Source organism: Typopeltis vanoorti, chromosome 3, assembly GCF_054136105.1.
Source record: "Typopeltis vanoorti isolate ZY-2024b chromosome 3, IOZ_Tvanoo_1.0, whole genome shotgun sequence".
NCBI classification, from domain to species: Eukaryota; Metazoa; Arthropoda; class Arachnida; order Uropygi; family Thelyphonidae; genus Typopeltis; species Typopeltis vanoorti.
The window spans coordinates 34339188-34364011 of record NC_143551.1 but is presented as its reverse complement, the minus strand read 5'-3'; the positions used below and the strand labels follow the sequence as shown (position 1 = coordinate 34364011).

At 36.0% G+C, this 24824-nt stretch overlaps 1 protein-coding gene across 2 annotated transcripts in view; it reads left to right on the top strand.

Annotated features, from left to right (window-relative positions):
* The window catches only part of ebo (exportin ellipsoid body open), a 292683-nt gene that overhangs the window by 79659 nt on the left and 188200 nt on the right, over positions 1-24824 (top strand). For both annotated transcript variants that reach the window (XM_090415530.1, XM_090415531.1), the window contains one exon: positions 11474-11697. In XM_090415530.1, coding sequence (XP_090271656.1) covers positions 11474-11697 — 224 coding nt within the window. The remainder of the gene's footprint in view (positions 1-11473; positions 11698-24824) is intronic.

Below are 24824 nucleotides of genomic sequence, written 5' to 3'. Positions count from 1 at the left end.
GAAGAAAAAGCCTTAGCCTCTGCCCCACAAAAACCAACCGTATGGCTTCGCTACGTTGATGATGTGTTCGCTATTTGGCCACATGGCTCTGAAACACTTAAACAACCAACACCCTAGGATCAAATTCACTCTGGAAAAAGAGGAAAACAACAGCCTCCCTTTCCTTGACACACTAGTCACCCGCCAGCCTAATGGATCCTTGGTTTTCTCAGTTTACAGAAAACCCACCCATACAGGCAGATACATTCACCAACAATCCCACCATCCCCCCTCACAACAATATGGAGTAGTGAAAACACTATACAACAGGGCTAAACTAATCTGTTCAAACGACTTGGCCCTAAACACTGAACTAAATCACATCCTCAACACTTTCTCAGCCAATACCCCCCCCCAAAAAATATTAGAACCTACAAACCACAGATCCCCCCCCCCACAACAAGGATTACTCTAAATCCATCACCATTCCCTACATCCGAGGCACCTCGGAAAAGATTACCAAAATCTTAAAAAAACATGACCTGACCTCCTGTTACAAACCTTACAGAAAATTGGCATCCCTTATCCGCCAGCCTAATGGATCCTTGGTTTTCTCAGTTTACAGAAAACCCACCCATACAGGCAGATACATTCACCAACAATCCCACCATCCCCCCTCACAACAATATGGAGTAGTGAAAACACTATACAACAGGGCTAAACTAATCTGTTCAAACGACTTGGCCCTAAACACTGAACTAAATCACATCCTCAACACTTTCTCAGCCAATACCCCCCCCCCCAAAATATTAGAACCTACAAACCACAGATCCCCCCCCCCACAACAAGGATTACTCTAAATCCATCACCATTCCCTACATCCGAGGCACCTCGGAAAAGATTACCAAAATCTTAAAAAAACATGACCTGACCTCCTGTTACAAACCTTACAGAAAATTGGCATCCCTTATCCGCTCCACTAAAGACCAACCACTTCCCCTAGACCTACCTGGTGTTTACCAGGTCCCTTGCAGTTGTAAACTGTCTTACTTTGGCCAAACAGGCAGGACAGCAAATATCAGAATTTCGGAACACAAGGACTACATCCGTTTTCACAAATACAGTCAATCTGGACTTGCAGACCAATGCTCTGGATACATGCCACAGAATACGGTGGAAGAAAGCTACAGTGATACACCGTAGCAAATACAAATTTGAAAGACTCTTTATGGAATCAGCCTCAGCCCTAAGAAATTCTCCAAACCTCGATAAATTTGGTTGTATGCGATTGTCCCAAATTTAGTAGGCCTACATCAGCAGACCTTCAGCCCAATGGCCAAGAACACCTACTTAGCCCGCTAGAGGGCACCATCAGGACTGTTAGGAGAACAATAGCTTCATCTCTTCATTCCCAGTTTCTGTGTTGTAGTGCCTACGTGCACGTAACTTTTTTGTAAGTTCCTTTAGAAGATGGCAACGTGACGTTGCCGAAATATCAGAAAATATTTATTAAAGTTTAATTTAATTTATATCCTTAGCTACGTTGTTCAATTCCTTAAGTGTTTTAATAATGCATAACCAATGTATAAGTCTGTCTACGAGAATCAATATTATCTACCTGTCAACTTATTTGTCTGTAAACGGCTGTGCCAACCTGAGGGTGAAAGGGGTGAACCGCACCCGGGCGGCATTTTATGTAGCTAATATCTAATTTGGATTATACAATGCAGTATTAGGGGCGGCTGATAAAAGTTTGCACCCAGGCAGCAAATACCCTTGGCATGCCCCTGTCTGTAGATTTAAATGCAATGAATTGAAGTTCCCTCCCATCACTAGAAAAAAATATATACATAAACTGCCATTTATGCATATATTTTATATTTGTCTGTGTGTGATTCATAAGATAGTAAACTGGAATAAGATAATTATTTTAATCAAAAAAATACACTTCACCCTAATTATATAGTACTTCTTCAGGTGTAAAATGAAAACTGGTAGAAAAAGAAACAGGAAAAATTAACAAGATAACAACTACCTGTATAATTATCCAGGAATCTGATTTTAAAAAATATATCTAGTTATGTGTTGCATTGCTGAGCATACTGTGCATGTTTATGCACTAACATTTTGTGTTTGACTATCTGTGGTTAGTGTATATTCCAATAAGTTGATATTAGGATTTATATTTAGATGTTTTGGATCCAGTGCCATTTCTAGGGATACTCAGATTATTTTCTCTGTAATGCCTAAATATTGATTATGGATCATGATCCTACTAGAGAGCTTCAAAATCACAACAGTAACTTCATAAAAACTTATGTTTAACTAAGATATGAGCATTCTGATCCACAGCACTCTGATCTCTGCACCTTCTTCTTCCACATCAGCATGAGACTCCTGAAATTCACAAGGAAGGCATACCTCTGCATCCAATAGCTGAAGGCATATATTCTCCTACATGCCTTCTTGCCAAACATCTCAAACTACCAAAAGATCTGACAGGGCAATCACTGTCCTTGGTTAAAAACTGATCACTTTGTTTTCAGCAATATTGTCCTTGATGAACAGAACATTTTTAGCAAATTTCGATATAGTCAGTCTGTCTATTCCATTCTGACTAAGGAATGCTTATCCTTCTACAAGATAAATTCTCAAAGAAAATCATGTCACTCCTCAAACATTGTATCTTCTCTCTGAAATCTCAAGTACGACAACATACGGAGCTCAGGTCTAGCCATGGGCAGTACTCCTGTTTTAACAAATATGGAAACATTAGAAAGAAAGTTCTTAAAGAATACCACCTTAAACCCAAATTATAGAAAAGGTATGCCAATGGCATTCTTAGTCTTTAGACTAAGAATGTCATTGGCATTTTGAATGTCAAAGTAGTCCCTGGTTAAAACCAGGGACTACTTTCATTTTTGAATTTTCATGGGTACATCCTAAGGTAAAATTTACCTACGAGTTAGAATCTAATGGTTCACTCCCATTTCAGCATTTTTGACAAGTAAATCTGGAAAATTAAGTCTTTAATTTTTCATTAAAAAAAGAGTGAAATTTCAAAAACATACATGTACTAACATATCTACATGCCTCTTTCCATCGTTACAGACCTCAAAAAATTGAGCAGCATTTCAACGCTATCAGCAAGAGAGCCCATGGCCTCATTACTGACGAGGATTAGCAAGCTAAGGAACTCCAGTTTCTAAAACCCCTCTCTACAAAATGGCTACAATGAACACTTTGTCTCTGGACTTCTTAAACATCAACATAATATTTTCAATAAATGAGGAAATCAAAAGTTTTATTGCTCTTCCATGTGTTAGCTATTTCCATGAAACTTGCAAAAATTCTTAGAGAACATAAAATCAAAATAGCATTCACTCCCTTTATTAGGATTCAATCACTACTCCAATCTGTAAATCTACATGGTCCCCTAATATGCCCATGTGTTTACCAACTATGGTGCAAGTGCAAGACATCATACTGTGAACAGACAGAAAAATATCTTGAGAACTTATTAGAGATATTGAATACCAATGAAGTGAGACCTCAGCTCTGTCACCATATGTATTCTCTTCAGTTGATTCATGAGACATCAACTTATGCGGTGGGTCTGAACTACAGCAATACCTTGCATAGCATGGTTTTGAAGTGTGCAGGTTTCACTATAGCATGGTTTATCATTTTTAACAATTAAAAACAATTTTTTTACACTACTATTCTGCATTACTGACATTCCAACTCTGCTAAAACAGTACTGTAGTGATTTACCAACCTGTAATAGCAGCTGTATTGATGCACGCTTTAAACTTTGGCGCAGCAAAGTCATGGTCACATAATATTTTTTATTATATATGAGTACCTTTCTATATGTAATTATAAGCACCTGCAGAATCTTTTTAAATGAGCATTTGCCTCTATTCATACATAATTAGAGAGAAGTAGAGAAATAGTGGTGGCTAGTCGGTTCTGTGGACCACAGTTATGCCTGGTTTAGATATAGAAAAGATATGAGGTAGAAACAAAGCACCTATGGGTAAAATGATTGGGGAGGAGTCAGCAAGAGAGTCATCTATTAAGTGAATAGCTTGCTTCCATATAAAGTTTAGCATTCTGAGAGAGGTTTTTATTATCAAATAATTGATATGCAAAAGAATCTGAAAGAAATTATATATGAGATGACAGTTTTTTTTTTAGAAATAGTTAACCTGCTATGGAAATAATCATCTCTATAGCAGATTAAATTAATATAAGTATATATAATACATATACTGGCCACTGAATCAGAAACCTTTATTGCAGATGTACATAAACGTCACTTAAGCAGCATATATGCAGAATACTTGGTCACATACTTTACCATGTGTTCTAAGCAACTATTTAAGAATGCTGCTGGTGAGTAATCATCAGCAGTATTCATAAATATTGATCGCAATGATTTCTCAAGAGGCATAGCTGTGCTCTTAAAACGGTCTGTCAGGAACAAGATCATACTTGGATGGGTCATTAGTGATGAAGTGGTCCACTGTGTTCAAAGAGTCATTGGGATTGTTTGATATGGTGGCACGTTGGTCTAAGGGTATGATTCTCACTTTGGGTGCGAGAGTTCCTGGGTTCAAATTCCAGACAGGCCCTGTAAGGATGTATCTTTGCCAACCTGGCTGGCCGAGTGGTTAGTGTATCCATTCTCCAGCCAAAAAAAAAAAAAGCTGTGGATTCGAATCCTGCCGTAGGCATGGATATTTGTGATTGTCTTTGGAAATACTAGTGGTGGTTGGCGGTAGATGGTTTTGGTGGAGACAGTTGTAGAGCAGGTGCCCTCCCTCAATGAGTCTTTGGACTCCATGGAGGTGTCAAATAATAATATTCTGGTTGTGTACAATTTGCATAAGGTCATTGTTAATGGCAAATGTTTCAGCTTCTCTCTACCTGCTTGATCTGTGTAGTTGGAGTAGCAGCACTAGCTGGTGCTGTGGACATTGAAATCTCCAAGGAAAATGACTTCAGAAAAGTTGTATTGAAGACTGTTGGCTTTTAAGGAAAGGAAATCTAAAAGTTCAGAATCGTTGGTGACAGAGTTGAATGAATTTGACAGAATGGGATATAGAGATTTTCAGCCAGAGGAGGTCAAAATTGGGAAATCAAAGGTTGGACACTTTGAAAGTGTAGTCACTGTAAAACTTATATACCTCCATATTTGAGTATTTCATCCACAACAGCTGTATTTTCACATTTTGGGTTTAGATTACAAAAATCTACCTAAAGTATTGATATGTACTCCTGATTGCATTCTTCTTGAATATAAAAAAATATTCGAGAGGAATGCAATTAGGAAGAATGTTTCATTTAGCAGTCTTTCATTCAAAGTAATTACTCCAGATTTCTAGAATATCAGTTTTTTTTCATTGTTATCTCTGATCTCTTTTGTGGTCTTTTCCTCCATTTCTAAGTTGTTCCCTCCCCACTCCTCCAATAGCCTTTAAAACATTGTGCCACTTTCCTGATATTTATTTTCTGTATTCTTTCCAAAGTCATCCCATGAATATCAGCTGCTTTAACACATTGCATTGCCTTGCTTTTTTACATTTTTCTCTGTATTCTCTGAGTACTGCCGATTTACTTGCTAGGAACTTTTGATACATTTTCTTTTCTGTTACTGCATCTTTAACATCTCAAGTCAACACCGGAGTTCTGATTTTTCTATACCTGTAGACAACTTTACCACCTGTCTCTCTGGCTGAATCTGTCAGTTTTCTTCAGTCTGCCGTTTAGTCTCTGTTTTGGCTCTTATTTATAAGCTGTTGCATTTTTTCTTGACTGGCATTTGTATATATATATGAGTGCAGTTCACCTCTGAAAGCTGCTTGAGATTTGATTCTTTTTAAATGTGTCTTATACACTTGTGATATTCAGTATCATCCTGCTCAAAACTAAATGGTGATAACTTTCTATTTCAAATACCATATATACAGTAAAATCCCTTTTTTACACTTTTCAGAGGACTAATGGGAAAAAAGTGTAAAAAGCAGGAAATGTAAAAAAAACATTTCAAAAAGGCTAAAAGACGACTTACTGCTAGTATGTGAGTCTACATACTAGATTATAAAATTTAATAACTGAAAATAAATGAATTTACAATTACTTACATTTATCTATTTAAAAAATCTTTAATTGTTGATTGTTTTTGCTTTTTTTTTTTTTTTTTTTTTTGACATAGTGCCAGATTGCTTTGCATTGGGTTCAATGCTTGACCTGTTTTTTACTATCGTGTTCGAAGATCTTCTTTTGCTTAACGCTCACATGTTCTGGCATGCCAATCTACACTTTGCAAAATTGCTATCTTTTCTTCTACGGAAATAAGTTTTCTGTCTTTTTTCTCCATGTTACTAACATGGATCATCCACCACCACAACTTGAAAGCAACTTTCACATGCTAAATTACGTAGCAGAAATTCTGCAATATCAATTCGTACTGTGATTGAAAAATCACGGTATCGCTCATCACTACATTACTGCTGCAAGCGTGCAAGTCACCGTGATGGCGGAAGCGAAACTACAGCCAACAGCAACGCCATCTGGGAACAGAAATGTGCAGATTTCCACAGAAATCGATTCGAAAATCAGTATTGTCACCTGAGAAAAAAACGCAAATCACGGGAAATAATGACCACATTAAATTGTTAATGGCAGGAAAACAATATATCGTAAGAATAGGTCTTAAGACGGGACCAATGGAAAATGACGTAAATCGCAGGAAAACGTAAATGGCGGTAACGTAAAAACTGGGTTTTACTGTATATAATATATATATTTATTTATTCTTCTTGGGGCCAACCAGCATGAAGATATTACTATCATAACATAGTCAATGGGACCTTTCTTATTTCTTCTCTTGGTGTGAATTTCTGCACATCTTTGTCTAAACTTCATGTTAGTAATGAATAGCCCACTTTCTGAACAGAAATCATATAGGTACTTTCATTATTATTGGTTTTGCTCTTTTCTACAAACTTTCACAGAATATTTCTATATTCCCCCTGAATTTAACTTCTGAAATCAGAATGTATCCATATGTCAAGTTTCAATTTGTGTGATAAATACAAAAATAAAGTATGTTGAGTGGATATATATCTGCATACAGATAATTTTCCATTCTGGCTACTTTATCTCTCAAAAATCTACATTCCACGATATTGTTTAGTTGTTGATTTTTCCAATAAAAGAGTATTAAAATGAGAGCTTTACTTTACAAGTCTGACTCTTTAACTATATTGAATAATTCCTGTAACAGATGAAAATCAGCAATAAAAAGATAAACTGGGGTGCTTAAGGATCAAAGTTATATAACTGAGAGGAGACCTCCACATAGCCTTTAAAGGAATGTGGAGATCCGATCAGGGCTTCTGACCTAATGTCCAATCCTCACCTTCTCATGGTTCGTTCCGTATCCAGGTAGATACCTGTTAGGTATCTACCTGCATACTGAATGAATGAGGATGGGCTGGCAATTTGGGATTTAGCTGACCAAATTGTATTCTTATTGGCTTAAACCAAAATAAAAAATGATGGTACATCATGACTGAATTTCATGCTGGCTGGGGTGTCGCCAGGTTAAACAAGGCCCCAGTTGTTTTTGCCAGGGAACCAGGGCAAACAGCAAAAAGTCAGCTACTGGAACAAATCCTAAAACCCAGTCCAACTCAACATCACCAGAGTTAAAAATCGGTACTATCAACATAAGAAGCCTGCATGGCAAAGAAATGGAGCTAGCTGAGAGATTGGATAAGTACCAGATCGACATAATAGGGATAACTGAAACAAAAAAGGCAAAAACTTGAGATCTTTCTGAGCAATGAATACAAAATGTTATATTCAGGCAAAGACAATCATGGAAAACAAGGAGTAGCCATAGTATTAAACACTAAATATGAGGCTAATTTCTTGAATGGCAGGCAGTCTCAAGTAGAGTGATGTGGGCAAATATGAGAATGGGGAACTGGACAATGAGATTTATTTCTGCCTATGGTCCCACAGAAGCTTCTACTAAGGTAGAAGCGGAGCAATTTTTTGTAGCTTTAGAAAAATCAACTGACACAATGAAAAAGGAAAAGTTGGTTGGGAAAATATATTGGGAAAATTTGTAGAAAAGAGCAAAGCTAATAATAATGGCAAAATTTCTGTTGGATTTCTGCTAAGAACATGGACTGGTTATTACTAATACAATGTTCCAACATAAAAATGCACAAATTCACATGGAGAGAAGAGGCAAGGAATAAGAAAAGTCTCACTGACTATGTTATTGTTGATAGTAATGTTTTCTCCCTGGTGCAGGACATGAGAGTGTACAGAGAATTTGCAATTGGAAGTGATCACCATTTAGAATTGAGCAGGATAAAATTGAATTTCATATTGAATAGAAGAACATGTAAGTTTTAAAATGAATAAAGTTGAGCAGCTCTCAGATGTGAACTGTAGACTAAAATACACAAAGATTATTGAAGGAAAAATGAAAGAGTTTGAGAACAGGAATCAAACCTTGGAGATTCAGTGGCAAACTCTGAAGAAAACATTGATTGATTCTGCCAGAAAGGCATGTGGTGAGGTTGTTTGTAAGGATAAAAAAATCAGTTCTCCCTGGTGGACACAGGAGGTTAAAGAGGCAGTGAAGGAAAAGAAGAAAGCATACCAAAAGTTCCTGTTAAATAAGTCAGCTTGTGCTCTTAGAGAATATAGAGACAAATGCAAGAATGCTAAACACTGTGTAAAACTAGCTAAACAAAAGTCATGGGAGGACTTTGGCAAGAATATAGAAAATAAATATCAAGAAGGTGGCAAAATATTCTGGAGGTTGTTGAAGAAGCTTAAGAATGGAGGAAAGAGTGCTATAAAAGGAATTAGAGATGATAAAGGTGACATGAAAACGGGAGAAAAAGATATCCTAGAAGTATGGAGTAATTACTTTGAAAAACTGCTAAATGAAACAAGCAGTGATGACAGCACAGTGATAAAAATACACTGACCAGGCATGCAGTCAGGAATACATATCCATACTAGAAGTAGAAAAAGCCATCAAAGGCTTGAAATGTGGAAAGGCAGCAGGAGTAGATGATATTCGACCAGAAATGCTGAAGTATGGTGGTATAAAAGTCATACAGTGACTGCACTGCATAGCTCAGAAGGACGAATTCCAGATGATTGGAATAGAGTTCTCATAGTACCCAAATATAAAAAGGGAAAACTGAATGTGAGAATTACAGAGGTATTTCATTTCCAAGTGTTCTTGTTAAGTTATATGCAAGTATACTTGAGAAACGGTTCAGAAGGATTGTGAAAGTGAAACTTGGTGAAGAACAAGCTGGATTCTGGCCAAATAGAGGCTGTCAGGATCAGATTTTTACTTTACAACAGATAGTTAAGAAATCATGGGAATATAACAAATATCTGTATTTAAGTTTTGTAGATCCTAAAAAGGCATATGACAAGGTGCCAAGAGAGAAGCTATTCAATACGCTGCAGTTATATGGTGTCAATGGGGCATTATATCAAGCAATACTCAGTCTTTATTTGAGTTGTAAGTCAGCAGTTAGAATTGAAGTACAGGAAGATGGTGTAATGTTAAATCTGGTGTGAGACAAGGATGTACATTATCCTCTCTGTTATTCATTATCTATATGGATCACATTATGAAGGAAAGTGGTATTAAACATGATATCAAAATTGAGATGTTAATGTTAGCTCTTTGCTTTATGCGGATGATGTTATACTTCTAAATAAATCTGCTACAAGTCTGCAAGATTCCCTGACTAAAATGAATAACTGTTGTAATAGATATAGTATGAAGGTCAGCAATAAAAAGACAAAGACAATGAAAATAGGCAGAAACATCGAAAATATCAACTTCATTGTGAATGGAGAAGTAACAGAACAAGTAAAACATTTCAGCTACTTACGATTTTTAGTGAAGACGGTAAATTAAATATAGAAATAGACAACAGAATCAGCAAAGCGGGTATGGTGGGAAGTCAATTGAATAAATTTATATGGAATAAGAGAGAAATTAACCAAAACACTAAATTAGCAGTATACAAGACGGCATTCAATCCAATTTTAACTTATGGAGATCTGAGAGCTGGATCAGAAGTAAAATACTTGACCAAAGACTAGAGACTGCAGATATGAGGGTCCTGAGAAAGATTAGGGGCATGAACAGATGGCATCAATGGCAATATATTAAAAATCAGGATATTAGGAAAGAACTTGACATTGTCAGCATCCAGGAATGTGTTAGCAGAGCTAATCTCAGGTGGTTTGGTCACTTAAACAGAATGGGAGAGGAAGGATTAGCAAAACAAGTGTTCTCTGCCAGGTTTGCAGGAAAAAGACCTAGAGGAAGACCAGGATATAGGTGGATTGATACAGTAAAAAAAGCCGTAGAAGATAGAAATATAAGATCTGATAATGTTGGACTCTTGACAGGTAACAGACTTATTTGGTGGAAAATTGTAGATGGGAAGTTAGTAATGTAATTTTTCATGTAGTACTATCATATCCTGTACACACCCCTTGAGGGTATATTTCAGCAATTTGATGATGATGATGAAAAGATAAACTATAAAAATTGGCCAGAATGTAGAGAACAATACCTGCTTTGAGAACCTATAGAACGAGTAAATCATTTAATCTCTTTAGACATAAATTGTTTATGAATATGATAATGTATAAATAGAATAAAGTTGATATGGTGAGGAGCCCAGTTGAATAAATTTATTTAAAATAAAAGAAATTAACCAAAAGCTAAATTAGCAGTATAATAGGTGTTCAAACTAGTTTTAACTTACAAATTGAGGATGGGTTTAGAAATATAAAGTTGATCATATACTAGATACCATGTGTATCAGAGTTTTGAGGAAAATTAAAAGATGAATAAATGTATATCAGTGGCAAGATCATGATCATGTTAAAAATGAAGATATTGGATTCATTTTCGTCAGGCTGTTTTCTGCCTGGTTAGTTGGCAGGTTTTTAAAAAGCCCTGAGAAGGTCAAAAAATAGATTATTGCTGCTAGTGGTGCCATAGAATATCAGAATGTAAGATATGATAGTACTGAAGATGTGACAATAAAAATTAATTTTGAAGAAAATTGTTGATAAATAGCTAGTAATGGTATAAACTTATCGAGTACAACCTATATCTTTTGAATTCATGATTTAAAACCTGCATTTAAAGTTAACATTTAAACCCTAAGTCTCAAATGATACCACCCAGTATTTATGGGCATGTTGATAGCTGAAAGAGCTGAATTCTTTTTTAAATGGAAAAGAATATAATGATTTTTTTATTATATGTAGTGATTTTTCTTACAGTGAAACTAAAACAGCAAATGTCCAAGTTTACAGTAGAAATTTTGATATATGAAATTTTGTAACATTTAATTCTATAAAATGTGCTGAAAGTAATGAAACATTTTTGTTATTATAATCACTTATTCAGGTAGTCTCCTAAGCAGTATGTTCAAATCCTTGTCAAATAAGAACCCATTTCAGTCTCTACCACCTTTAGATATAGAATCCCATCAGTTGTGTATTCAGGCTCTCAATTGTTTAGCTCATTTCTTCAGCTGGATTCCTTTATCAACGCATATTACACCTTCATTATTAACAACAGTGTTTCATTTTGCCAGCTTCGGTTGTGATCCTACACCATCTCGTATTGAGGTGAGTATTTTCAAGAGGAATGCCAATTATTTGTACTCATGAGCAAATGTTCAAATTATACTTTCATATTAATTACTGAAAAATTAATCTAAGCACAATGAAAGTTTGATTCAGGAATATTAAAATTAGTTCTAAATATATGGTTACACAAATGTGGTTTCGTATGTTCAAATTTTTTTTAACTGTTACTAAAAGTGCTTGTGGCTGAAAAAGAAAGTAATGCATCTACCAACTGGTTTTTTAATTGTCTTTATTAATTAAAAAAATGCTGATTTAATAATCTTTCCAGTTAATAAAAGCTTAAGAAATGGTTTAGATGCAGTCATTTACTTTCTTTTTACAGAATTACTTCTATACACAATCTGTTCACATGTTATCATGCTATAGGTTCATGGCTTGTATGTGTAACAAGATGGGTAAAAAGTTATGTTAAAAGCAGATAACTAAAATTCAGATATTCACAAGCATAACAATAATATTTTATTTGCAAATGGAGCTGTGGAGTTCTGACATAAAATTACTTCGGAGGAAAATTGATTTTAATTTTTAATTTGAATAAGATTAATTTGATTTAGCAGCACCTCCTGTGTTTAGAATGCTCCCAAAAGCTAAACTGTCTGTTTTTAAAAAAAACTTGTGATATCAGTTGGAAATTGTATTAGATGTAGATTATATCTGATGTGAAGCAAAACAGTGGTGTCCAGAGTATCATTATTCAAGGAATTCAACCTTGAGGAATTTTGTGCAGTGCAATGTCTGTGGAAGATACCTGTTACTGAAGATAATGGACTTTGGTTCAAAAGCAAGCATGGTGAGAGAGTGTGTGGAAAGTGTTATGAAAGTAAGTGTCAGAAATGCTGGTCATGTTGAGGAATTCAAGAATGGGTGGATCAGGATATGATACTCTATAGAGGCCAACATGGTTTTGTTAAAGGTAGATCCTGCCTTAGCAATCTATTAACTATTCATAATAGAATAACATCTGAGTTGGACAAAGGAACTGGCTACACAGTGGTACTTCTGGATTTTGCTAAGGCTTTTGACAGGATACCCCATAGAACACTGTTACGCAAATTGGAGCAGATGGGAATGGATATTAAATTGGTGATATGGATAGGAGAATGGCTCAGGGAGAGATACCATAAGGTGGTGTATGGAGGAGCCGAGTCCAGAATGAGGCAGGTGACCAGTGGTGTGCCTCAGGGCTCTGTGCTTGGGCCAATGTTGTTTAATTTGTATATAAATGATATAGGAAACGGCTTAAAGGGAGATATTCAGTTGTTTGCTGATGATGCAAAGTTGTGTAGTGCAATAAAAAATCAAGCTGATGTTGAAAGTTTGCAGGAGGATTTAAATAAGCTGGTAAAATGGGCAAAAGAAAATGGATGTCAGTTCAATGTGGAAAAGTGTAAAGTCATGCATTTTGGGATTAAAAGATTACCAGCTGTGTACTACATCGATGGAAAGGTACTCCAAGAGATTGATGAGGCTAGGGACTTAGGGGTATTGGTAGATAGGGAGATGAAGTTCAGAGGACACATTGCTAAGGTGTCCAAGATTGCACATAGGATTACTTGGTTGTTGAGGAACACACTGACATCCAGAGATAAAGAGGTTATTATTCCCCTTTATAAAGCATTGATACTTCCACATTTGGATTACTGTGCTCAGGTCTGGTCACCTGGATTCCTTGGAGATGAGGAGGCTGTGGAGAGGGTTCAGAGAAGAGTGACCAAGTTGGTGAGTGATATAAAAAATGCTCCCTACATTGATAGATTGAGAGCTTGTGGATTGCAGAGATTGGTTGATAGGCGAAGAAGAGGGGATATGATAGAAACATTCAAATTACTAAAAGGTTTTTATAGGATTGATGCAGGGGAAATGTTTCAGCTGTGTGAAAGTGATGGAAGAACAAGAGGTCATCTCTGGAAATTAAAGAAGAGTGTGGTTAACAAAGGTGTCAGAACAAGGTTTTTTGCCTGGAGGGTGGTGAATGAGTGGAATTCATTGCCTGACTTAGTTGTGAGCTCTTCGTCTGTAAATGAATTCAAGAAGAGATATGACAGATATTGTTTTGCTAGTTTGGGTCTCCCGCGATGAGTCTACTGACTCCATGGAGATACCCGTAATAATAATAATAATAATAATAAAAATTGAACTAGTAGATATAGCAGGGAATATACTTGAAAAATGTATGTGACGGTATAGTTGAAGATAGGATTGAGAGAGGGAGTAAAAGTGATGATCTGAAGAATAGCAGTATGAAAGATATGAAGAATGAAGAGTTGCCCATAATGTGAGGGAGATGGCGTGGTTATGCAAAGCAATATATGGAATGAAGCGTGAGCTACAGTGAATGTAGAAGCATCTGACAAGTGAGAACAGAAAGGAGAAAGGAATGCTTGACTAAGCAAAAAATTAAAAGTAAGGAGTCTTGTGCAGTGATTCCATATTAGAGTGCTTGATGAGAGTCACAAACTTGTACTTCTGAGGTGAAAAGATTAACAATGTTAGTGAGACTGTAAAAATGCAGAAGGGCAAAGTGAAAGAGTTGATTGTTTTGGTTGGAACAAATGATTTGAAAGGATGGTATGTAGGAGGACATGTAAGGGTCACTGAAAGTAGCAAAAGAGAACACAGAGTGAAGATGTTATTCTGTTGCCATGATATGATAGTGGAATAGGACCATGATTGTGAATGAATCATTGCATAGGTTATGCAGAAGGAATGATGTTGAGTTTGTGGATATGTGAAGTGAGTGTGATGGACAAAAGGACTTATACAAGGCAGATGGTTTACACTTGAATAGATTTGGTGTTCAGAGTCTGAAAAAAGTGTTGTTGAATGAAGTGAAGGAAATGCAAAATCAGAGAAACTAGAGTTACTGTTGAGGTTGGGGGGGGGGGGGGTCTGTTGAGTGTCCACAAATACCAGTGAGGCAGTTGAGTGTGAAAATGTACAAGAAATGAAGTTAGTACCACTGTTAACAGACCAGAATGGTATGATAAGTGTAAAGATAGTGGTAGACCTAGGAGGCTATTGTGCTTTACGTACACTAATGCCAGAAGCATTCGGAAAAGGAGGTTTTTTTGGCATTAATTACTTCTTTTTGGCCAAAGGTTATTGGTATTAGTGAGACATGGCTAACAGAAGATGATATAGTATGATAGAATATTTTCAGGGAGGAAAATAATTGGGGACAGATATTGTTGATGAATTTCAACCAAAGAGAGTTGGAGTTCAACTGGAGGTCATTGAAAATATTGCAATTGAGGCCATTGGTGTGAGATAGAGGTCAACAGGACAAAATATACAGATTGCTGCTATTGACCAGGGGATGTGAAGAATGATAATGATAGTATGCATTGCCGAATAAGTCAAGTAGTGGTGGGCAAGTAATTATTATTAGGGCTCTTCATCTATACGGGAACATAAATTGGAAGAAGGAAAGGACACATGGTAAGCAAAAATATGGAATTATTCACTTACTAAGGAATAATTACCTGAAGCAGTACATGATGGAATGTACCAGTGGTTTGAAAGTCCTAGATCTAGTAATTTCATCAGATGATTTGTCTGTAATGAAGATGAGCAAATGTTCAAATTGCACTTTTGCATTACTGAAAAATTAATGTTTTAGGAAAATAAAATGATTGGAAGTTTGATTGAAGAATATTAAAGGTAGTTCTAACTAGTCATAAGTCACAAATGGTTACTTATGACCACATAATCACCCACCAATTGATGAGTGGTTACGTGGTCTTGACTTGGGAGGTGGCTAAATGTGACGAATTTTAAGTTTAGAGGGTAGTGTATATGGAATTATAGAGATGGTAAGTATGACAAACTCTGGCAGTTGCTTGAAGCAATTCCATGGCATGAGAAACTGCAAGGGTTAGATGTTAAAAATGTTTGGAAGGCAGTAAGGAGTGTTTGAGGGAAGTAATCACATACTGCATCCCTAAGGAAGATAAATCAAGTAAAGAAGAAAAATTTGTGGAGGGAATTCAAAGGGAGGTGATCAGCAGACATATGAACAATATAGAGTACAGGTCAGAAGAGTGACTAGTATGGTAAGAAAGGCAAAAATCAGAGTATTAGAAGTAATTAGCAGTGCAGGCCAAAAGTAATCCCAAAGAGTTCTTTTGGTATGTGGCAAGTAAAAGGAAGAATGATTATGTAACAATAATTTTGATGAATGCTGATTGTAGAGAGTTAACTGAAGCAGATGAAATAGTTCAATAGTTGAAGTGAACACATTGCAAGGAGTATGTCATTCAGGTGAAGATATTGCATAACAAGAGAGGCAAGGACTCATGGAAATAGAGGCAGATGAACTGGAAGGTGCATAAGATATCACAGAACCTTGATGTGAATACAGCTATGGGATTAGATGGTATATATTACAAGAAGGTGCTATAGGGAATTATCAGTGTCTTTGACTGCATTAAGTCTCAGCTCTAGGTTAGTCCCAAGGGAATGGAAAGGTGAAAATAGGTCCATTGCATTAAGGAGGCTTCAATACTGAGGTAGCATATTACTGACCAATCAGCACCACAAAGTGGTGATTAAGGTATTGAAGTAGTTGATTAAGGGAAAAATCCAGGAATGGGTAGAAAGGAATGAGATATTATATAGGGAGCAATGTGATTCTGCAAAGGGTATGTCATGCATCAGTAATTTACTTTTAATAATACAGTGACAGCTGAGTTGGATAATGGTAATGGGTATATTGTGGTATTGCTGGACTAATACAAAGGCTTTTGACTGGTTGCTGTATGAAATCCTGATAGATAGATTGCAGCACATGAGAATGGATAGAGTTGGTGAAGTGACCAAGAGGATGATGGAGAGATGCCAGAAGTAGTTTATTCAATAGTAGAGTCCAATAGAAAGCCTGTGACTAGTGTTGTGCTGCAGAGCTCTGTACTTGGGCTACTGCTATTTAATTTGTTCATTAATGATGTAGGAAATAATCTGAGAGGAAATATTCATTTGTTTGTTGATAATGCAAAATTTGGTAGAATAGTTAATGAAATAAAGAATTGTATGATTACATTATCCAAAATAACTGGAAGTCCTCAGTCCAAACTCTAAGAACACTAAAGAAACCAGATTTTGACTCTGATTATGATTTAAGTTGAAATTTAAGAATAGTAAACCAAAAATCTTAAACAATAATATTAACATAACAAAACTGAAAGATAAAACTATGCAAAACAAGTACAGAAACATAATAGAATAAAGAAAATAACTTTTGACAGTGTAGAAAATGCATGGAAACAGGATAGAGCAATTATGGTAAATACTGCAAGAAAAACATTGGGTACAACAGTTGAAGCAAATAAGTGGATAGCCACAGAAATTTTAGAAACCTAGGGGGGAAAAAAGGTCTGCAAAAAATAATTGGAACAGAGGAGAATAAGCAACATTACATAGGACTGAAAAACAAAATTAATAGAATGTGCAGATCCATTAAAAACACTTGATTGGGAGGGAAGCAAAAATGTGTGTAGAAGAAAATAAAAAATCAGCAAAAAACACATCCTAAAACAGACTACTAATAATGAAAAACAAAATTATTGAAACTGGAACAATTCAAGAGAAAAGAAATTTGAAAAGAATATCACCATATACTTTTCTAGAGAGAGAAGACTGGAAAAATGCAAATGAAGAGACAGAAAAAGCACAATCCATAATAAAAGAATTACTTTTGAATGCAATCAACCAAATTGATTGTGCTGAACTATGGAATTACTTCCATAATTTCTATTAGTAGTCTGTTTTAGGATGTGTTTTTTGCTGTTTTATCATTTTATATACATTCTTACTATCATTTTTTATTTTCTTCTACACACATTTTTGTTTCCCTCCTAATCAAGTAAGGAGGCATAGAAGCCATCAGTTTCATGCTTTAATTTCATACTGGAAGACAGGCAACTTAGTACCAGTTTTCAAAAAGAGAAATAATTAGAACTCCTATTTCTAGGAGTTCTGTTATAGAGCATAGTTAATAGCCTGGCCGAAAAGTACTGGGAATACAACTTATCTATATATTGCAGTTTTGTTGAGTTCAAACAAGAACCTGATTTCATTGATAGGAACAAAATGATAAACATCTTAAAATCTGTAACGTTTGTTTCTGAAATACAAACCTATATTACAAATTATCAAATACCAAAGCAATTGTCAAATTTAATAAAATAACACACTAATTCAAAGTAGAAAAAGGAGTCATTCAGAGTTGCCCACTCATCACCAAATTTACAATCAGTTGCATTAAATATGCATATGGTATTGTTATTCTTTCAGAATCTAGATCACAATCGAAAAAACTAACATTTTTAAATGAAGAATGCAAAGCTTTTGGAATTAAAATCAATTTAAGCAAACCAAAAACAATGAAAATAAGAAGAGATGAGTGAAAAAATTTCTATTGAACAGGTAAAAAAAAAATTTACATATCTTGGCAGACAGTCTTGAACAGAATCATTGGAGGAAGATGATCACGAGGGAGATAAAAAAAGAAATTGGCTACAATCTTTGAAGGAAAGAACACAGTTATTGAGCTTCAGAGAGATAACAGAAATTGCCAGCGAGAAACTGGATGGCAAAGATTTTTTTTTCATAGGGGACTCAACCCATCATCTGATGGATGAGAAAGAAGAATAGTCAGTCAAGATATTATAATTTTGCAGGATGATTTAAATAGACTGGTAGTATGGGCAAGGAGAATTGATGTCAGTTGAATGTAGCAAAGTAAGGTTATGCATTTTGGGGTTAAAAGCTTACTAGCTGTGTACCACATTCATGGAATTGTACTCCAGGACATTGATGAAACGTGGGATTTGGAAGTGTTAGTTGATATGGAATTGAAGTTATAAAGGGCATGTTGCAAAAGTGACTAAAACAGCTCATTGGATTACTTTGTTACTGAAGAACACCCTGACTAGCAAGTTATTATACCTCTTTATTTAGGCTATAATAAGTCTCTTGACTGTTGTGCACAGATCTGGTCACCAAGGTCTCTTGGGAATGAGAAGTGGTGTAGACAATTCAGATGTAAGTGATCAAGATAGCTGCAGGTCTGTGGAATTTATCTTATGAGGATAAGTTGAAGATTTATGGGTTATAGAAATTATTTGATAGGTGGAAAAAGGATTATACAATTGAGACATACAAATTACTGAAAGGTTTTTATAGGATTAGCACAGAAAATTTTTCAGAATAAGTGGTGGAGTACTAGGAGCCATCTGTGGAAATTGGTTAGCAAGAGTCTGAGGACTAAATATTTTCCTTGGAGAGTGGTGAATGAGTGGAATATGTTTTCAGAGTCTGTTATGAATGCCATGACTGTGAATAAGTTCGAAGCAAAGTATGATGGATAATGTGCAAATATTGGATAGTGCTTGGGATATAATGGTTAAGACCTCTCTCTTGATGAGCCTACTGAATCCATGGAGTTTCCCATGTAATAATAATAAAATTGTCGATAGGAAGTTAGCAATGGTGTAAAGTTTGATGTGGTGCTATCATAACATCTTGAACACCTCTGAGGGTCTCTTCTTGCTTTGTCTCCTCTTGTCTGAGGACTTGTGAACCTTGCCACAATGTCTCTCCATTTCTTTAAAGTCTTTTATTGCAGTAGTGGCCAACTCCAAAGTAAGTCCTGTGATCTTTTTAATCTGGTCCAACCGTCTTGGGCATCCCCCTTTTTTGGCCTTCCGCTTTGCTCTGGATAAGTTTTTCCAGTTTGTCATTTTTATGTCTTGAAATGTGACTGAAATATTTGAGAATTCTTTCATTTTACAATAACTAACTGTTATTGTAAAATGAAAGACAAATGTTATTGTAAAATGTAAAATTTTAAGGAAAGACAACATATACTATTATATTAATTACATAACTTTAATTAATACTTCCTATATTTTGGTAATGTTACATTACCATCTTCAGGGAACATAAAAAAATTAATAAAATGTGCATGCAGGCACTAACACTGAACAAATATGGCTGAAGACAACAACTGAAGCCAGTCCTAGAGTGCTAAGGGGTGCCTAGTAGGCCAAATTGGGTATTAATCTTGGCTGTTCTAAGAATGCAAGCCTCCCATATTTGGGGCCGTCTCATGCATTCATTTACAATAGCTACCTCTTGATTTTTAGTTGACTTAATTATACTTTCACTAGACCTTTTCTCCACCCAGGAGACTCTCGACATCCTTTACCACCACATCTCAAAGCTGTTTATCTTCTCCATATCTTTCTTGCCGAGTATCCAAGATTCAGCACCGTAAAATGAAAATCGAAAACACCGAACTATTGACCAGTCTTGATTTAGTGGTGATAGAAATGTTTGTCTTTCCATATTTTCTGTGGTTGTACCATGCTGATCTCACCATGGTAATTCTTCTTTCAGTTTCTGGTTGATATCTACTCTTGGTGCCTATTAGAACTCCAAGGTAAATGAATTCATCCACCTTCTCAAAGTTAGTGTTGTGGGTGAAATTGTCATTTTCATCTGTGTCAATGTATTTTGTTTTATCACGATTAATTCTTAAACCATATTTCAATCTGTCCCATTCAACTCTTTTAATGAAGGATTCCAGTTCTCCTTTGCTGCTGGTAATAAAAGCGGTATCAGCATAACTAAGATTATTTATCTTTTTTGCCACCAACTGAAAAACCACTATTGCGTCTGTTTAGTGCCTTCTGGTAATGTATTCTCCATAAAGATTGTATAGATCAGAGCAGAGTATGCATCCTTGTCTCACACCTTTCTCGACGTTGAACCACAGATGTTTTTCCATCCATCTTGATTCCTCTCATAGAGTTGTTTTAAAAGGTGTGTCAGGTGTTCTAGGATGCCCTTTTTACTTATTTTTCAGAGGTGCTCCCACCTGACATAGTCAAATGCTTTAGCATAATCCAGGGGTAGGGAACGTCCAGCCCATAGGTAGTATAAGGCCCACGAAATCATTTGGTCTGGCCCTGTCAAAGCAACCACAGGTAAGACTCGAAATTCAATAAATCTAGGAGCTTTTTTCATAGCAACATAAATTTGTATTAAGCGAACCATAATAATCTAAATTTTGAGGGACAAGCAAGGAACGTCCATTACAAGGTAGACAGGACACATAGGACACTAGAGAGTCGATGGTATGAATGTTGGATAGGTTCCAAATCCCAGATGCAGGGTTAGAACAGCGATCAAAGCAAAAGAATTGTCGCTGGCAACACACACACATGCTGGATAGATTAAAACTTAAATGGTGGGACATCTTACAAATGGCAACTACAAAGAAAAATTGATGCAGAGTGTCATTCTTTCCAAGAGAAATGGACAAATGATTATTTTTTTGTTGAAGTCAAAGGCAAACCTGTGTGCCTAGTTTGTGGCGATGCATTAGCAGTAATGAAAAAAGCCAATCTGGAGCAGCATTACAGCTCAAAACATGCTAAACTCAATGAATTGGAGGCCAAATGCGTCTGGATAAAATCACTGCTCTTCAGCGAAGTTTGGAATTGCAACAAGCTGCTTTCACTAGGCCTCATTGTGACAGAGACAACGTTTCAGATGAGTTATGTAGTGAGCTAATTGCAAAGAAGCTGAGGCCTCATATATAGAGAGAGAGAGAGAGAGTTTGTGAAAGAGTGCATGATGGCTGCTGCAGAGTTGTTAGCACCAGACAAAGTAAAATTGTTTCAGAGTGTTAGTTTGTCTTGGAGAACCATCTCAGATCAGATTACTGACCTAGCACAAGATATTGAAAAAAAAAACATTGAAGGATTTTGCAGGAGATTTCCAATTTTTCTCTCTGGCTTGTGAAGAGACAATGGACATAACAAATACTGCTCAACTGGCTGTTTTCGTTCGTGGGATAACTGCAGAGTTTGACACGCGAGAGGAATTGCTGTTACTGGAAGCCATGCATGGCACTACAAGAGGCGAAGACTTGTTTTATCAATGAAAAAACTTCAGCTAACATTTGAAAAGTTAAGTGGCCTTACTACAGATTAAGCTCCAGCCATGGTTGGCTTGCAAAAAAGGGTTAATTGCATTTATCAAGAAAGAACTGAATCGGCTCAGTCTTGATCCGAGTGATTTAATTATATGCCAGTGTATCATACACCAAGAAAGTCTCTGTGCACAGTCATTGCGGCACAACAATGTGATGTCAACAGTAGTGTCATGCATAAATTTTGTCAAAAGCAGAGGGTTTAATAGCTGCCAGTTTAAGGAGTTATTGAATGCTCTTTAATCTGAGTACAGTGATCTTGTTTATCACTGAAGTGTGGTGGCTGAATCACGGGAACATGCTCATGAGGTTTTATGAACTACAGGATGAAGTCAAGCAGTTCATGGAGATGAAGGGAAAACCTGTCAGGGAACTCAATGATAGCAAGTGGCTGGTGATCTAGTGTTCGTGATGGACGTTACCAAGTACCTCCCAGAGCTGAACATCAATCTGTAGGGCCCCAACCAGCTTCTCAGCTCCCTGCTTTCAAACATGAAATCATTTGAATCTAAATTAAGGCTGTGGAAAGTGCAACTTGAAAGGAATAGCATGCTGCATTTCCCCACCCTGGAAGGACAAAAGCCTTCTATGACACTTAAATATACTGGTGAATGTGCGAAACTAATTGAGGCATTTAATGAAAGATTCAAGGACGTGAAAAGTAAACAAATGGAATTGAACATCTTTGCAAAGATGTTCAATGTGGAACCAACTGATGTGCCTGATAACCTACAACACGAAATCATTCAGCTGCAAAGTGATGATGAGCTGAAAGCTAGGTACAACAACCTCCCACTGCTTGAGTTCTATAAACATTACATAAGCAATGATGAATTTCCCACTTTGAGGAGACATGCATTGAAATATTCATCTGTGTTTGGAATAATTTACTGCTGCGAGCAGTTCTTTTCAAAACTTACCATCACAAAGAGTTGACTGCACTCCAGACTGACTGGCACAAATCTGGAAAATCTGTTGCAATTAGCAACATCAATACCAGCTAACATCACACCAAAGAGAAGCAGTTCCAGCCATTGCATTAGAGGTGAGTTAATTAAATGTTTGACCAAATATAGCAGGCTAATTTTTAAGTTGATAATTTTGTATGGCCTGCAAATGATGTTATCAATATCCAAATGGCCCTTGGCAGAAAAAAGGTTCCCCACCCCTGGCATAATCAATGAAGCATATATCAAGGGAATATTAAATTCTTGAGCTCACTCCAAGGTAAATGAATTTATCCACCTTCTCAAAGTCGGTGTTGTGGGCAAAATTGTAATTTTCATCTGTGTCCATATATTTTGTTTTATCATGATTAATTCTTAAACCATATATCAAGCTTTCCATTCAGCTCTTTTAATGAGGGACTCCAGTTCTCCTTTGCTGCTTTGGTAATAATTTCTAATCTAAGGCACTTTTTCAACCAAGTGCCTTAGATTAGAAATTTGATCTCTGGTTCCATGTCCTTTTCTGAAACCTACCTGTTCTGCAGGAAGTTGTTGCTTGACATATTGTTTGTCTCTCTTTAATAATATAGAGAAGAAATTTTGTTGCATGTGAGATCAAGGCTATAGTTCTATAATTATTGCATTTGTTGACATTTCCTTTTTTTTTGTGCATTGGGATAAAAATGGATTTTACCCAATCATCAAGCCAATCTTGTCTCCCAGATTTTATTATAAATTTTTCTGATGATTTTAATTCCTATGAGTCCTAGACATTGAGAAGTTCGCTTGGTATTTGATTGTGACCCGGGGTTTTCCCTTTTCTGAGTTTTTTCAAGTTTCTTCAACCTCTTTTTTTCAAAATGCAAGGCTTCCTTATGGAAGTCTGGTGTTGTTTGTTGAATGAGACTGAATTATCTTTGTATAGATTTGAGCAATAGCCTTTCCATCTATTAAGGATGTCTGTTAGATTAGTAAGCATGATTGTTGACATTCAGCTATACTTGAATTCTTTGGTTTAAATTTTCTATTCGACAGCCTTTGGTTTGATTTTGATTTGAGTAATCTTCAATTTCTCTGCATATGTTGTTGATAAAGTTTTTATCTTTAATGCAAAGTTTTTTGATGAACTTGGATAACTTGCTATAGATCTATCTTCCGTTGAAAGTCCTTTTGACTTTATTTCTCTTCTTTTTCTCGACTTGTTTCAGAGTTTCATTTGATATCCAGGGTGTGTTGATTCTAGATTTTTTTTGGCAATTGACTTTGTAGTTACCAGTAATATTTTGGTTTTATCCCAACATTCTTCTGGGATTGTTTCATCAGTGTAATTCCCTAGTTCTAGAAATTTATTTTCCACTTTAATGCTATATATCTCGGTAATTCCTGTGAACGCATGGATAAGCTTATGTGTTCGTCAGACATGTTGTAATAGATTTAACGGTATTGATATGAACACCGATGGATAAGAAAATAACTATTTTTTAACTTAAAAGCTAATATTTCGCTGGTATTATATCCAGCATCTTCAGAACACACAACACAAAGTTTGTTACAAATGCAAGACAACCACAATCTGGTGTAACACTATAGCCAGTAACATTAGGTTAGACGTGGCCAATATCATAATTGGCCACGTTTAACCATTCTAAGCCTCCCAAAAATAATATCCCACATAAAGCAATAATAGTTCTAAAAGAACTACGCAATAATAACCACATTACAATAACCAAATCAGACAAAGGAAACGGCACTGTAGTAATGGATACAACAGAATATGAAAGCAAAATGCATGCACTGCTCCAAGACCGGTCTACATATCAAATTATAGATCGAGATCCCACCAACTCACAAAAGAATAAGGTGTGCAAGTTACTGAACAAAAGTCACTTCCTGGCCAAAAGAAATTGTCAAAAAACTCAAACTCTTGCACGTTAAAACACCCAGAATATATGGTGCTCCTAAAATACACAAACAAGGTACACCTTTGTGTCCTATTGTAGATAGTATAAACAGTCCTACATATAAACTAGCTAAACATTTAGCCAAATTACTAGCCACTTACACAAACAATTCTCCTTCTTTTGAAGATGACTGTCTCCCAAATCTTTGGTAGATTTATACAGCCATATTTGTTAAGGTTTGGAGTATGTTTTAAGGCTTCT